This window comes from Podarcis muralis, chromosome 8 (genome assembly GCF_964188315.1).
Source record: "Podarcis muralis chromosome 8, rPodMur119.hap1.1, whole genome shotgun sequence".
Lineage (NCBI taxonomy): Eukaryota > Metazoa > Chordata > Lepidosauria > Squamata > Lacertidae > Podarcis > Podarcis muralis.
The window spans coordinates 80965922-80982309 of record NC_135662.1 but is presented as its reverse complement, the minus strand read 5'-3'; the positions used below and the strand labels follow the sequence as shown (position 1 = coordinate 80982309).

The 16388-nt window shown below is 53.5% G+C and overlaps 1 protein-coding gene across 12 annotated transcripts in view; it reads right to left on the bottom strand.

Annotated features, from left to right (window-relative positions):
* The window catches only part of MAJIN (membrane anchored junction protein), a 33211-nt gene that overhangs the window by 8585 nt on the left and 8238 nt on the right, over nucleotides 1-16388 (bottom strand). For 7 of the 12 annotated variants that reach the window (XM_028738007.2, XM_077933412.1, XM_077933409.1 and 4 more), the window contains one exon: nucleotides 386-503. In XM_028738007.2, the coding sequence (XP_028593840.2) occupies nucleotides 386-503 (118 nt within the window). Of the gene's footprint in view, nucleotides 1-385; nucleotides 507-16388 lie in introns of all 12 variants that reach the window. The other 5 variants (XM_077933414.1, XM_077933413.1, XM_077933405.1 and 2 more) reach the window with 1 other exon arrangement.

The window sequence follows — 16388 nt, the reverse complement described above, 5'->3', positions numbered from 1 at the left end:
CCCCGGGTGCACAGCAGCCCCCGGGTACACAGAGCAGCTAGCTCTGCCTCTGCTTCACATAACTTCTGTTATCCTTACAACAACCCTGTAAGGCAGACCAGTGTTATTAGCTTCACATTGCAGATACGCAGAGGGATGAGAGTGACAGATGGCTTACCTAAGTGAGTTCAGAGATAAAGTTATAGCTTATTCTCTGGGTCATTATGATAAACTAGCTTTAGGTTAAGTATCTGTAATATTCTAATACAATTTTTGATTTTAACAAGTCTCAACCTAAGTTCTTTTGAGATGCTGAGCCTATCTTCTATTTCTGCTTCTTAATTTGAACAATTCCTCTATACTGTGAAGAGTGAAGGCTTTCTGTTAACTGTCTTGTCATACTTACCTCATAGAGTTGCCATATTTGATCTTAAATTTGTAGACATTTGCTCCTGCATGAAAAAACCTTGTCTCGGGCACTGGATATGTGAATGGTTTTAAAGATGAGTGTTCAGAAAACCAGCCTACTTAAAAGAAGAAGAAACACTATGCTAAAACAAATATTATCACACCAATCCCATTGTTTGTGGCAAGGCAACCAAATGTTATGAACTGGCCTAGTTTTAGAAATTTGTCCGGAAGTGTTATGCACAAGTTGACCCTTTATGGGTTCAGCAAATATATTAAAATACAGCAGTTCAGTTTTTGTATGAGGCCAAAATATATGCTGGGATGATTCTCAAAAGTGCAGTTGGAAAGCTGAAAATATGCAGTAATCTTTCCTCAACATGTAGCTCATAAGAACTATTGCTAGTTTTCAAGCCCAGAAGTTTGTTTTTCTTTCCAACGATTGCACTTTTCAGAAAGCGTTACTGCAGGAGTTTGCAACAAAGTGGTAAATTAATATGAATGGAAAACTAAGCTGATCCATTATTCTCTTAACCTTTCTGGCTCTTGGATCATTAGAGATGACAGTATGTTCTTAATAGATTTTAAAGTAATGGCCTGGTTATGAAGATAAGCAGTTCTTATTAAGTCATGTTGTGATCCATGCGTAAGCCATGATGCTATAGAATGCAGATTAACCTTCAATTTACTAGGAATCTCATGTAATCGTGCTATTTTATGCCATAACTGCTTCAGTATTTGATATTATAGCCAAAGAGAATTCATTTGTAAAGCAAAATGCAAACATCAACTGAGCAGTGCCACTAAAATAACAGCACTTTCTCAAACTACTAATTTATTACAGCACAAGGGTAGCACAAGCACAAGTCAGTTTATAAATTTTGCAAAACAGGATGTTACTTGGGCACTTAAGAAATTTTGTCCTGATGGCGGTAAAATTAGTTTGAGCACTTAGAAAAAGCCCTGCATCAGTACAAACAGGTGGGCTGGATCATGGTATTTTATACTGGATACTAATTGCATCCTTTTTTTTACATATACTGTATTTCACGTATGACAAGTCAGTGTTTTGTGGTGGACAGCTTCCAAATTATAGATGTGAGACAAGGAACGATTTATTGCTGTTTGGCAGAATATTTGCACCAAAATGATTCTCCTTCACAAATGCAACTATTTTTTTCAGAATATACTCATGGTAACTTCAGTTGAGCTGCATCAAAAATACCAAATGATTACAAACAATTTCATCTGGATTTTATTTTCCTCCCAAAGCAGGGAGGAAAAAAGAAAGTCAGATGGTTCAGAGTTCTGAACCATAAAATTATACATTGCTTGAAGCATAACAACTACATCAGTTGATTAGTCTGATCAAGTTCTGGGTAAATCTCATTATAAATTCAGGAACCACTGGTCTCTCAAACAACACAATTCCAGACAATTCCAATGTAGCAATTCCAGTTGCTACAAGGAATCTATGGGGGGGATGACTGATTTACATTTTTTGTCTGATCAACCTGAATTCCTTATTTATTTATTTATTTAATGTCATTTTCTCATTGGAAAGAAAGGAAAGCGCTTTCCCATGATTTCCCTGCCAAAAAGACACACAGAGCTCATCTCTCATATTCTGGCAGTTGTCGGAATAGAAATAGCCATACACATCCCACAGTTGCATGTTGGTACAAGTGAATGTGAGGTCATTGTGTCATTAATAAACTGACCCACAAAATAATGTTTCTAAAAATATGTTTCTAAAAAACACTTGTACAACACTTTGTCCAAAGGCTGTCACATCTAAAAAGTTGTTGCTTCCACTTGCATATGCCATATTAATCCTACCTGTTTTCTTAAATTCAATTCTCTTTCTCTCTTTCACACACATACCTAAAATACTCTCTCACTCACATACTTTTTCCAGGTTTTAACTCTACTGACTGTACTTCTGCTCACAAATCCTAACATTAATAAAAATTCAAGGTTATATATCTGGGCAATGTTTCTGAAAAATGTTGATCAATTGAAAAATCATCAAATTGATTTTTTTAATTGCTAGTAAGTTATACCAAACACACCCTCTAAGTCCCAGCCTGCTATATTTCTGCTGAACCTCTTTGACCCATTACGCTGCAGGGACAGATGTTATTCCTCATTCTACATGGATTACGAGTACAGTTTTTAATTCCTGCCTCCGTCACAAATTCTTTAATCCTACCATCAACCACTCAGAACATCCTATGGGGAAGCCTGGATGGTACTGCAGATTTTTGCATGTGTTACAGCTGCTCTGCAATGCAATGCCCAGTGCGGCAGTAGTACAGCAGACAAAAAGCAAGCAGAAACTGCTTGGCTGGAGCTGGAGCAAGGATGAGAACGCCCTCTCCTGGCAAACTGCAGTCTCTGTTTTCTCTCTTCTAAGCCAAACAGGGAGATAAACACAGAAGAGGGCATTCTAATGAAGCTGAACCCATACATGAACTCCAGTGTGAGACAGCCGTCTTACATTTCTAAGAATCATTTCAAAATAAAACAATTGGAAATATTTACAAATGCTTATTTCTGTGTCCTGAGGGCATAATGAAGTCACATAAATAAATAAAAATTTCTGCCTTACTACTGCATCCAATCGTTGGTCAGCACTGTTTACCACACTACTTGACAGCGGTTTTGCAGGGTTTCAAACATGGGTGCCCTACCCAGGAGATATCAGGGACTGAGAACATGCAAATCATGTGCTCTGTTCTGGGCTACAGTCCATCCCTTCTTTATATCCTTGTCTATGTACAGACTAGGCTCTCAAAGCCGCTTACAGATAAATATAATGAAAAAAGAATTGCACCAATCATCAACAATATCTGCTTTGTCTAGCAGTAGGCTCTCCAGAGCCGCAGGCACAGGTTTCTGCCAGCCCTGTTACCCAAGATCTTTGAACTAGAGGTGTCTGGAACTGAAACTGAATAAAATAAAAACACCACAAAACTGAATCCAAAGCATGTGACTCTGAGCTATGGAGTCTTCTGTTAACCAAGGATGCCGCAAACTACGGACAAATCAGGATAAGTGTTCTTTAAAGGCCATTTCTTACAGAGCTATGGGAAGGAAGGGGTTACATTTGTCACTATAAATGGGCTCCTAGTGCAGATTTGGAAACTGATCTTCCTCATCAGCTAGGCCTTTTTGACCGGGTTTGTGGCTGTATGTACTGTAGAGTAGTAAAAGAGATAGCAAGAGTAGTAAAAGAGATAGCCCCAGGCTTTTAAATAGTGAATCCTTTGAGATAGTTGAATTTTAGATCTGCTATACAGTATGTTTTTAGGGATGCTATATATTTTTCTGTGCTGTTTTACTCTCTGCTGATGAAATCTGTATGCTGAAATTAGTTTACTGTTTTTAATTCTGTGGTTATTATTGTCAAATAATGTTTTATTGTCTATAAGCCACCCATAGAACACTGTTATGGGGCAGCATGTAAATGCTGCCAATATAAAAAGAAAGCAAACAAGTCAATAAACAAGCAATCCTAGGGACTGAAGTTCTATGAGTGACTGAATCTAGGCATCATCAAAAGAAAAAAAGATTTTGCACTAAATTACAACCTTATTGTCAGAGACTGCCTCCCGGTCCCAGCTCACAGAGGACCAACGCTAGCCAGTAGAACTGTACAAAAGTCTTTATTGAAGTTTAGTTTCCATTTTCAAGCCCTAGCGTGCGTCTCTACGTCTAGACCATAGACCAGCGAAGCCTCGTCTGAGTCTCCGCCCCCTGTACACCAGTTTAAGACTCTAGCCTTACTCCACCTTCTTCGTTTCTCCTTCCGCCTCTGGGTCCTACTACCCCCCGGGGTGCCTTCCTTCCTGGACGCCTCGGAGGCGGACCCCTCGGACTCTTCCCCCTCTCTTCGGCGGGCTTTGGGACCTGGCTCCCTCTCCGGGCTGCTCATTGCGCCACCCTCTTGCACATTTGAACTTGGCGCGCGCGCGCTGCCTCTGACCTTCCTTTTGACCGTTTCCTCGCTCTCTGATGCAGGCGTGGCTAACCCTGACTCATGTCCTTCCGCTGACGGAAAGCTGCCTGCTGCCGATGCTTGGGACTCCTCCCCCTTACTGCTCTCCGGTGGGGAAGCTGGTCCCGATTTCCAACTGCTGCTTTCTGAGTCCCCTCTGGCCCCTCCTTCCTGTGGTGTTCCCTCTGGCAACCCCCTAGCTCTGACCACGGGAGCCCCTTTCTGTGAATCCTCTGATTCGCTGGAGAGACTTAGAGACCTCGGACGGCTATCATCGCTGACCTCTCCCTCGGATTCCTCTCCCTCGGTCTCTAATTCCTCCCTTTCCTGTCCCTCTGCTCCTGAACCCCTGACATCCATCCCCCCCTCGAAGCCCCCCCTTCCCCCCTCCCCTTCTTCCGGTGTGGGTACTGGGTGCTCCGTCGTAGCGGGGGTGCGTGCAGGATACAGTTCATCCCCCATGTACTCGTCGACGTCGCTCTCCTCTGCTTCCATCTCTCTGCCTCCTTGCTCGAACCCCACGTCTTCCCCCAACATGTCCATGTCCGTCTCGCCTCCGTTCCCCTCTGCGGGTGATGCCTGCCAAGGACCCCCCAGCCACTTCCTGCGCCACTGCTCCTCTGGTCGATCGTCCCACCAATAAGAGCGGTCTGAGGCGGACCCCGGTGGCGAACCCTCCGGGGAGCTTGTGACTGGTGCCTGTTCCTCGTCCGAGGCGAACCCCTGGAATGTGCTGGCTGAAAGTGTGGGTGTGAAGAGCCAGTCGTCGAAATACTCGGCTGGCATGGGCCTGTGTGGGAAGAGGGCATGAAACTCCTCTTTGAGCAGAGGCTCCTCCAAGGCATAGTCCGGTACCCAGCTGTTGGCACTGGCCGGGGTACCCTCTCTGGCTAGGAGATATTCTACTCCCTCTTCCCCCCATCTCGAGTCTAAAATCTCTGTGACCTCGTTGATGTGCCCCCTTCTTGGCGACCCCCCCTTTCTGGGCCCTTCTCTGAGCGGGTCTGGTGCTGTGTCTGGCTCCTGAAATCTATGAGGTGCTTTGTAGGGCGTGAGCACCGATCTATGGAACACCGGATGCATTCTGGAACCCCCCGGAAGAGCCAACCGGAAAGCCACTGGATTGACCTGTGCCTGGACTTGGTAAGGTCCTAGCTGCTTATGTCCTAGCTTCTTCTTCGCTAACGATCTGGTCGGCACTGCTTGCGCTGCTAACCAGACCCAGTCTCCCACCTGTATGTCTTCCCCAACTCTTCTGTGTCTGTCGGCCTGCACTTTGTATGCGTGCTTTGCTAGTTCTAACTGCCTCCTAAGCTGTTCGTGAACTTCCTGCAACTCCGACGCTAAGGCTTCCGCTGCCTGTGGCTCCCCCTCCCCCACTCTCTCTAAACCCGGGAAGGTTCTGGGATGCCTCCCGTTGTTGGCGAAGAACGGCGTCAGCCCCGTCGACACGTGCTTCGTATTGTTGTAAGCGAACTCGGCGAGTGGCAGGTAGTCCACCCATGTCGTGGGCTGCTGATTGGCGTAGCATCTCAGGTACTGCTGCATGATGGCGTTGACCCTCTCCGCTTGTCCGTTGGTCTGTGGGTGTCTCGCCGACGCTAAATTGACCTTGACGTTCAGAATGCCCATCAGCTTCTGCCAGCAGTTCGAGATGAACTGTCGCCCCCGGTCGGACAGAATAGACCGTGGTAGACCGTGGACTTTGAACACGTGGTCTATGAACAGTTTGGCGGTCTGCTCTGCCGTGGCTACCTTCGCACACGGAATGAAGTGTGCCATTTTGGTAAACATGTCCACCACCACTAGCACTGCTGTCTTTCCCCTCGAACTGGGCAGATCCGTGACGAAGTCCAGGGCCACCCTCTCCCACGGTTCAGACGGTGTCTGCAGCGGTTCCAGCAGTCCCGCCGGCGGTTTGTGAACTGACTTGGCCCTTTGGCAGGTGTCACATCTCGAGACGTAATCCGCTACTTCCCCCCGCATCTTGGGCCACCAAAAGTCTCTGGCTACTAGTTCGACAGTCTTTTCTTTGCCAAAGTGCCCGGCGGTGGGAGCGTCGTGTAGCTGCTGCAGTACCCTTGCGCGGAGGTCGTCTCCCGGCACGTAGAGTGCTCCCTTGTGGAGGAGCAACCCACCGCGTATCTGGAACTCGTCGGCCTTCGCTGTGCCCCTGTGCACCTCCTCCATCTTGGCCTGTGCGAAGGGGTCTTCCCGCAGCGCGCGACGTACGGCGTCCAGGTCCACGGTTGCCGACGCGCATGCCCACGCTTCCGGTGCGAAAATGTGCTTGGCCGCCGAAGGTGCCGCCTCCTCAAGGTATTGCGGCTTTCTGGACAATGCATCCGCCATCACGTTGTTGTCGCCTGGAATGTACTCTATCTTGAAGTCGAAGTCCGCGAAGAACTCTGCCCATCTAATGTGTCTCTGGTTGAGGAACCTAGCCGTGCGCCAGTACTCCAGATTCTTGTGGTCCGTGTGGACCTGCACTGTGTGTCTGGCTCCGATAAGGAAGTGCCGCCATGCCTTGAACGCTGCATGGATGGCTAGCAACTCCCTGTCCCAGATGGTATAATTCTGCTCCGACTTGCTGAGCTTCCTCGAGTAGAAGGCGCACGGCCTCCAGTCCCCCTGCTGGTCTTGTTGCAACAGGACGGCTCCCACGGCTCTGTCTGAGGCGTCTGTCTCCACCCTCATGGGTCTGCTGGGATTCACATGCAGCAGCTGCTCTTCGGACGCGAAGAGACGCTTGAGTTTCTGAAAGGACTGCTCCGCTTGCTCCGTCCAGATGAATTTCTTCTTCTTGGAGCTGAGCGTGTCGGTGATGGCCGCTGTCTGCATGGCAAATCCCTTGATGAACTTGCGGTAAAAGTTGGCAAAGCCGACAAACCGCTGGACTTCCTTCAGATTGCGTGGGCTTTTCCAGTCTAAAACTGCGCGAACCTTGGCGCTGTCCATGGCGAGCCCCTTGTCCGACAACTTGTAGCCCAGGAAATCCACCTCCGTCATGTCGAACTGGCACTTCTCCAGCTTGGCGTACAGCCTGTGCTCCTTCAGTCTCTGCAGAACTTCCCTGACATCCCTCTCGTGCGCCTCTCGCGATTCTGAAAAAATCAGGATGTCGTCCAGGAAGCATACGCACTTCTTGTAAAGGAGTCCCGCCAGCACATGATGCATAAAGGCTTGAAAACAGTGAGAGCCATTTTGTAATCCGAAGGGCATAACTCTGTATTCGTAGGTGCCCAGTGGCGTGAACATGGCCGTCTTCCACTCGTCACCTTCCCACATGCGAATCAGGTTGTACGCCCCTCGTAGATCCAACTTGGTGAAAACGCGTCCTTTCCTCACCGTCGCGAGCAGGTCGTCTATCTTGGGCATGGGGAAGGCTGAGGGCTTGGTTTTCGAGTTTAAAATTCGATAGTGTGCTGGTCCCGGGGGTAAGGTACCTTGGGTGTAGCAAAGTCCACACGAAGAGGGGCAAGGTCCGAGGCAGAGAGCCGGACGGTGAACAGGAACGCTGGAACAGGAGGCTGTGCAGGGAACAGGAACACCGGATGGTCGGGAACAGGAGGCCGAGCAGGGAACAGGAGTACCGGATAGTCAGGAACAGGAAGCCGAGCAGGGAACAGGAGTACCGGATAGTCAGGAACAGGAGGCCGAGCAGGGATCAGGCACGCAGGAAGGTCCGAAGCCAACAACGACGTTGCTCCCGCAACCTGGGCCGGGCTGACTGGGCTTTTATCCTCTTCTAAGGCCAGGGGCGGTCCCGGCCCCCAGGAGCCCCGCCTCCTCTGGCCTTAAGGCGAGCACTCCTCCTGGGGGCAACCAGTTCCCTTCGCCTCTCTGCTCTAAGCCTCTGCAGATCAGGAGAGGCCGAAGGGTTACTGGGCCCTGGAGGAGGCTCACCTGTGGCCACTGAGTCGTCAAGCCTCTCTGGGGCCAGAAGGGCTTCACCTGGGGCCAGCTCCTGATGCACTGCCACAGGTGCAGGCTCTTCAGCATCTAGGCCTTGCCCCAGTTCAGCCGGCCCTGGAGGCGGGGACTCCTGTGCAGGCTGGGATTCCTCTGTTTCATCCTCCGAATCGGAATCCCAGGCCATCACACCATCCCCCCTCCCAGGCCCCCCCCTCAACCGAGGGTCCGGACCCGGCTTGCCGGGGTACGTCGCATGGAACTCTCGGAGGCAGGCAGGTGCGTGGACGTTGGCCGCTGGTTCCCAGGAACGGTCCTCCGGTCCGTACCCCTTCCAGTCAATGAGATACTGCAGCTTTCCCCTGCGGTATCGGGAGTCCAGGATGCGTTCCACCTCGTACTCAGGCTCTCCCCGAACCAACACTGGCTGCGGTCGGGGACGGTTCGGGTGGAACTCGTCGGGTGGGGCCACCGGACTCAAAAGGGACCTGTGGAAGACCGGGTGAACCTTCAGGGTTGCGGGTAACCGGAGACGAAATGCCACAGGAGAGACTTGGTCTACGATAGGGAACGGGCCGGTGAAGCGGGCGTCCAACTTCCGCGAAGGTCGAGAGGGGTGGAGGTGGCGAGTGGAGAGCCAAACCAGGTCACCGACGCGAAGTTCCGGCCCCACCTGGCGGTGGCGGTCGGCCTGGGCCTTGTACGCTTCCTTGGCCTGGTGCAGTTGTTCCACCAAAAGCTGTTGCTGGGACTGGAGCTCTTGAAGCCACTCCGTCACCGCCGGGACTGCGGATGTCGGCAGCACCTCTGGAAACAGCCGTGGATGATAACCATAACTGGCCTGGAACGGGGTCTGCTGGGTGGACGCATTCACCGCGTTATTGTAGGCGAACTCCGCCAATGCCAGGTGGTCGACCCAGTCATCCTGCTGGTAGCTGCAGTAACACCGGAGGTACTGCTCCAGCACCGCGTTCGCCCGTTCCGTCTGGCCATCGGTCTGTGGGTGGTAGGCTGACGAGAGGCAGACCTCCGTCCCGAGGGTCTGGTGTAGTGCTCGCCAGAACCGGGATGTGAACTGAACGCCCCGGTCGGACACCACGCGCTCAGGTAGGCCATGCAGGCGGAAGACATGCTGAAGGTACAGCTGAGCAGTTTCCTTGGCTGTGGGTACAGATGGACAGGGAGCGCAGTGCACCATCTTGGTGAAATGGTCGGAGAAAACCAGAAGGCAGGTACAGCCACGAGACGAGGGTAAGTCCACTACAAAGTCCAACGAAACCGTGTGCCAAGGGTGCGGTGGAACTGGCAATGGCTGAAGTAGGCCGGGGGGTCGCCCGGTAGGTCCCTTGGCGCGCCGGCAGACATCACAACCAGCAACGTAGCGAGCCACGTCAGCCTTCAGGCGGGGCCACCAAAACTCTCGACTGACCAGATGGGTGGTCCGATACCGTCCAAAGTGCCCCGCTGCTGGGGCATCATGGGCCATCCGGAGAACCTCCAGCCGTAGTGGCCCTGGCGGGATGTACAGACGACCGTGGTGCAGCAGAAGGCCCTGATGCAGGACCAGCCCCGGATACTGTGGGCTGGACCCTTCAGCCAGCTCCCGGAGTCGTTCCTGGGCCCAAGCGTCGACCCGCTGCTGTTCCCGCACCCGAACCTGCAGTGGCTGCGCCTCCTGGGTGGCCAGGAATGCAGCCGGAGGTAGGATCGTGGTGGGTTCTGCTTGCTGTACCGTGTCTGCGTTGTCTTCAGGTTTCCGGGACAGGGCATCCGCCTTCTGATTCTGAGAGCTAGGGATGTAGCGGATCCGGAACTGGAACCGGGAAAAGAACAACGCCCACCGGATCTGTCTTTGGTTCAGCTTGCGGGTGGTCTGGAGGTACTCCAGGTTCCGGTGGTCGGTTCTCACCTCCACCGGATGTCGTGCCCCCTCAAGATGGTGGCGCCAGACCTCAAAGGCTACCTTGATGGCCAGTAGTTCCCGCTCCCACACAGTATAGTTACGCTCCGCTGGTAGGAGCTGGCGGGAATAGAAGGCACAGGGTAAGAGTGGCGCTTCAGGACCAATCTGTTGAGACAAGACGGCACCGAGAGCCGTACTGGAAGCGTCGGTCTCCACCACAAAGGGTCGAGAGGGGTCAGGATGTTGTAAGATTGGTGCCCTCTGAAAACAGGCCTTCAACCCCTGAAACGCCTCCTCTGCCTCCTTGTCCCAGGAAAACGGCGTCTTTGGGCGCAGTAGCCGGGTCAACGGGGTGGTGCGATGAGCATAATCAGCGATGAAGGTCCGGTAGTAATTGGCGAACCCCAGGAAACGCTGTAGGTCCTTGCGGTTCCGGGGTGCCGCCCATTCTTGAACCGCTGTCACCTTCCCCGGGTCCATTTGCACCCCATCTGGAGAGAGCCGGTGACCAAGGAAGTCCACAGTCCGCTGATGGAACTCGCACTTGCTGAGCTTTGCGTACAAACGGTGCTCACGCAAGCGCTGCAGCACGGTCCGGACATGTCCCTCATGGCGAGCCGGGTCACGGGAGTAAATCAGTATGTCATCCAAATACACCACCACGTACTTGTCTAACAAGTCCTGAAACACGTGGTTGATGTAGCGTTGAAACACAGCAGGCGCGTTGCACAAACCGAAAGGCATAACCAAATATTCGAACTGCCCGTACCGGGTCCCAAACGCTGTCTTCCACTCATCCCCGGCTCGGATCCGAATCAAGTTGTAGGCCCCCCGGAGGTCCAGCTTGGTGAACACCTGTGCCCCTTGCACCCGCTCCAGCAGCTCCGAGATAAGGGGCAAGGGGTACCGGTCTGGGACGGTAATTTTGTTCAGGGCTCGGTAATCATGGCAAGGGCGGAGTTCCCCACATTTCTTCTTAACGAAAAGCACTGGTGCCGCGGTAGGCGAGGTGGAAGGCCTAATGAACCCACGCTCCAGGTTCTTGCGCAAGAAGTCCTGCAAAGCCTCGCGCTCTGGCTCTGTTAGGGAATATAAGCGACTCACTGGTAAAGGCGCTCCGTGTTGGAGGTCTATGCCGCAGTCAAAAGGCCGATGCGGCGGCAGCTGGTCTGCCCCCCGTTCCTCGAACACGTCCTGGTAGTCCTGGTACACGGCTGGGAGCGTGGGTGCTGCCTCCTCTGAGGGCGCGGCCGCCAGCGTTCCGGATTGAGCATGGGAACATGGGTCTGGGAAGTGCACGGTCCGTTTGACCCAGTCAATCTGAACGTTGTGGGCTTCCAGCCAGTCCATCCCGAGCACCAGGGGGAAGCGGGGCATAGAGGCAATGTCCAAAGTTCGCAACTCCCGGTGCTGCTGGAGACACAGGACCAGGGGCTGGGTCTCCTGAGTAACGGCACCTGAACGCAGAAGTCGTCCGTCAATCGCTTCCACCTGGACCGGTACTGGCTTGTTCCGAAGTGGCACCTGATGATGGGCGGCAAAAGCAGCGTCCATATAGGAGCGGGTTGCCCCTGAATCTACCAAAGCATGGGTGAGGATCCAGGGCCCACCTGGAGGGTATAAACGTACCGAAACCATAAGATGTTGCAAGTCCATTGGTGCAGGCCCATTCTGTACGGTTTGGGACCCCCGGTAGCTAGGGCCATCAGCTACTGGGGTTGGCGGTTTCCCTGCGGCTGGCGTTTCTCAGGGCAGGACTGAGCGAAGTGTCCACTTCCGCCACAGTAAAGACAGAGATTTCCCTCCCGACGCCGCGCCTTCTCTGCGGGGGAAAGGCGTGGCCGCACTGCCCCGAGCTGCATAGGCTCCTCCGTTAAATCAGTTGTGACCGTGGGGCTGCCGGAAAAAGCTGGTGCCGTGAACTGGAAGTGTCGGCGACCCCGGGCCTGACGACGATCCTCCAACCGGTCGTCTATTTGTAGACTCCGTTGAATGAGAGTGTCCAGCGTGGTGGGGCGTTCCATTGTGGCCAACTGGTCCAGTACCTCGTCCGAAAGCCCTTCGAGATACTGGTCCCGCAGTGCCGAGTCATTCCAGGTCAAGTCCTGTGCCAACAGCCGAAACTCCGTGGTATATGTGGCCACCGTGGACTTGCCCTGTTTCAAATGCCGAATCGCCCGGTTGGCTTGACTCTCTTTCTGGGGGTTGCCGAACGCGGCCTCCAAACGATTGCAAAACCCCGTATAGTCTGCCAGCAAGGGGGAGTCTTGCCTGAGTAGCGGCAACGCCCACTTGGCCGCCTGGTCCTTTAACAAACTAATCAAAAAGTGCACCTTGGTGCGGTCGTCAGGAAAGTTCCGGGCTCGCCCCTGAATATACAGCTTGGCCTGGGCCAGGAACATGGGAAAGCTGGCCGGGGCTCCATCAAATTTCTCAGGCAAAGCCACTGGGTACTTGCCCGGAGCCGGGGCGTCGGCCCCAGGAGCCGGTAGGGCTTCCAAGCGTTGCTGAAGTGCCACAACCGCGTCACTGAGCTGCTGCACGGTGTGAGACAAGGCCTGGTTCTCCTGGGCCAAAGCCACCAGTGCAGCCGCCTGTTCAGCCATGGCCTCTGGCTCTTCCCGAACGCACCCCTATGAAGGGGGAGTGCGGGTGTGGCGGGAGCAAACTGTGCTGGTCCCGGGGGTAAGGTACCTTGGGTGTAGCAAAGTCCACACGAAGAGGGGCAAGGTCCGAGGCAGAGAGCCGGACGGTGAACAGGAACGCTGGAACAGGAGGCTGTGCAGGGAACAGGAACACCGGATGGTCGGGAACAGGAGGCCGAGCAGGGAACAGGAGTACCGGATAGTCAGGAACAGGAAGCCGAGCAGGGAACAGGAGTACCGGATAGTCAGGAACAGGAGGCCGAGCAGGGATCAGGCACGCAGGAAGGTCCGAAGCCAACAACGACGTTGCTCCCGCAACCTGGGCCGGGCTGACTGGGCTTTTATCCTCTTCTAAGGCCAGGGGCGGTCCCGGCCCCCAGGAGCCCCGCCTCCTCTGGCCTTAAGGCGAGCACTCCTCCTGGGGGCAACCAGTTCCCTTCGCCTCTCTGCTCTAAGCCTCTGCAGATCAGGAGAGGCCGAAGGGTTACTGGGCCCTGGAGGAGGCTCACCTGTGGCCACTGAGTCGTCAAGCCTCTCTGGGGCCAGAAGGGCTTCACCTGGGGCCAGCTCCTGATGCACTGCCACAGGTGCAGGCTCTTCAGCATCTAGGCCTTGCCCCAGTTCAGCCGGCCCTGGAGGCGGGGACTCCTGTGCAGGCTGGGATTCCTCTGTTTCATCCTCCGAATCGGAATCCCAGGCCATCACAGATAGTCCACCACCAGCCTCTTTTGGGGCGTGTCCCGCTTCTTCACAAAGAATACTGGACTGCCTCCCACAGCTTTTGACTCCCGGATGAACCCGCGCTTCAAATTGTGATCTATGAACTCCCTGAGTTCCTGCAGTTCATCCTCAGACACGGAATACAGTTTCCCAGTTGGCAGCGTCGCCCCCGGCAGGAGGTCAATCTTGCAGTCATAGGGTCTGTGAGGAGGTAGCTTGTCCGCCTCCTTCTCGCAGAATACCTCCAAAAACTCCGCATACTTGAGGGGTACTGCTTGCAGCGTGCCCAACTGTAACTGCGGGTCTTCCTCTTCCCCTTCAGGGCTAGGTATAATGCAATGTTCCGCACAGTAGGAGGAGCCAAAAGTCAGTTGGCGCTGGTACCAAGCCAATGCTGGGCTGTGCCTGTGCAGCCAACTCATGCCTAATACTACAGGCGTGTCCGACAGTTGGGTGACATTGAAGCTGATGACTTCCCGGTGATTCCCAATTTGCATCACCATCGGCGGCGTCTGCTGTACCACCTGCCCCCCCAGCAGTTCCCTGCCATCCACCGTGACAACCTTCAGGGGCAGCGTGGCTGGCAGTAGCGCTATGTTGTGTTGTTGAATGAACTCCAGTCCTATAAAGTCTGCATTACTGCCAGAGTCAATCGTAATAGGCACTTCTAAGGTGAGTCCATTGGGCAGCTGGAGCGATGCGGTGAGCTGCACCACTGGTTTGGGCGGGAGGGGGTCTGTGGGCTGCAAAATCTCTGGGGACTTCTTCACTGACTCGTCTGGCTGGGCCCCAGTGCCTCCGTTTCCAGCCAGACTCCGTCGTTTCCCTGCTGTGGTTCTCTCTGCTGAGTTGCTTCCATTACTGTCACTGAAGCTGCAGTGTGCTTGTGGAGCCTCTGGGGACACTCTTTCGCCATGTGCTGTCCACTATCGCATAAATAGCACTTCCTGTTCCCTCTAGGCAGCTTCGGTTTGACTGCTCCCGGTGTTAAGGCTCTGGTAGCTGAGTGAGCCCTAGCACCGCCAATTTCCATCGGCTCTTCGCCCCCTCCCTGTGGAGGCGTGGACTGCGCACGCGCTGCATCCCTGGGCAAGAGGGGGGGCACTCTCGCTGGTGCGCGTCCCCAACGCCCTTCTTCTTTGCTCCATGGGCGTTCTTCCTGCCTCACCCCAATCGTTAGCGCTCTTTCAACCACTTGCTGAGTGGTTTTGGGTCTCTCTCCCCGTGCCATCTCATCCTTGATCTGTGGGCTCAATCCCTCCCAAAAAAGGTCTCTAACTGGCGGAGAATCCTTATCCCAATTCAGCGCGTTGACCAATGCAAAAAACCGGGAATGATACTGCCTTACACTTGCTTTCCCCTGTCGTAGCCCATGTATGTCCTTCCGGGCAATGTCAATGTCTATGTTTGATAAGAAACAGGAATCCATTGCCTTAATGAATGCATTTGCGCTTTGGAGCGCTGGATCCTTATCCCTCCACAGATTGCGCAGCCATGCTTTCACGTCCCCATGCGAATGGGACAAGATAAACCCCACTTTCTCTTGCTCATCTCTAAAGTCTTTATCCAGCAGCTGCAGCGCAAACAGCACGTCTGCTCGGAAATTGGGGTACTGCTGTAAATTCCCATCAAAATGAGATACAATGCTGCCTCCTCTCTTCCCCAACCCAATCCCCTCGGATCTGGGTCCCGGTAGCCCCTGCTTCACAAGCCCTTCCAACCTGGCTTGAAGATCTTTGCAGGCAGCCGCCGCTTCTTCTTCTCTCTTCCTGGATGCGATTATTTCAGCGCTGAGTTGTGTCACCGCTTCTTGCAGGGAAGCTATTTGCTGTTCTGTAGTCATCTCGTCTGACTTTTGTGAGCTCGCAAGGCACCAGTCTTCTTCCCTCCCTGCCTCGCTCCCGTAGCGATGCTTGAGGCGAAGAAAACCGATGAAATGTGAGACGAGGCTTACTGTCAGAGACTGCCTCCCGGTCCCAGCTCACAGAGGACCAACGCTAGCCAGTAGAACTGTACAAAAGTCTTTATTGAAGTTTAGTTTCCATTTTCAAGCCCTAGCATGCGTCTCTACGTCTAGACCCTAGACCAGCGAAGCCTCGTCTGAGTCTCCGCCCCCTGTACACCAGTTTAAGACTCTAGCCTTACTCCACCTTCTTCGTTTCTCCTTCCGCCTCTGGGTCCTACTACCCCCCGGGGTGCCTTCCTTCCTGGACGCCTCGGAGGCGGACCCCTCGGACTCTTCCCCCTCTCTTCGGCGGGCTTTGGGACCTGGCTCCCTCTCCGGGCTGCTCATTGCGCCACCCTCTTGCACATTTGAACTTGGCGCGCGCGCACTGCCTCTGACCTTCCTTTTGACCGTTTCCTCGCTCTCTGATGCAGGCGTGGCTAACCCTGACTCATGTCCTTCCGCTGACGGAAAGCTGCCTGCTGCCGATGCTTGGGACTCCTCCCCCTTACTGCTCTCCGGTGGGGAAGCTGGTCCCGATTTCCAACTGCTGCTTTCTGAGTCCCCTCTGGCCCCTCCTTCCTGTGGTGTTCCCTCTGGCAACCCCCTAGCTCTGACCACGGGAGCCCCTTTCTGTGAATCCTCTGATTCGCTGGAGAGACTTAGAGACCTCGGACGGCTATCATCGCTGACCTCTCCCTCGGATTCCTCTCCCTCGGTCTCTAATTCCTCCCTTTCCTGTCCCTCTGCTCCTGAACCCCTGACACTTATGATTCTTAGAGAGAGCACAGCAGTTAATTGGCATGAAAGCACTTTAAGTTTGCAATGAAGATATAAGAATATAAGAATAGGCCAGCTGGATCAATCCAAAGGCCC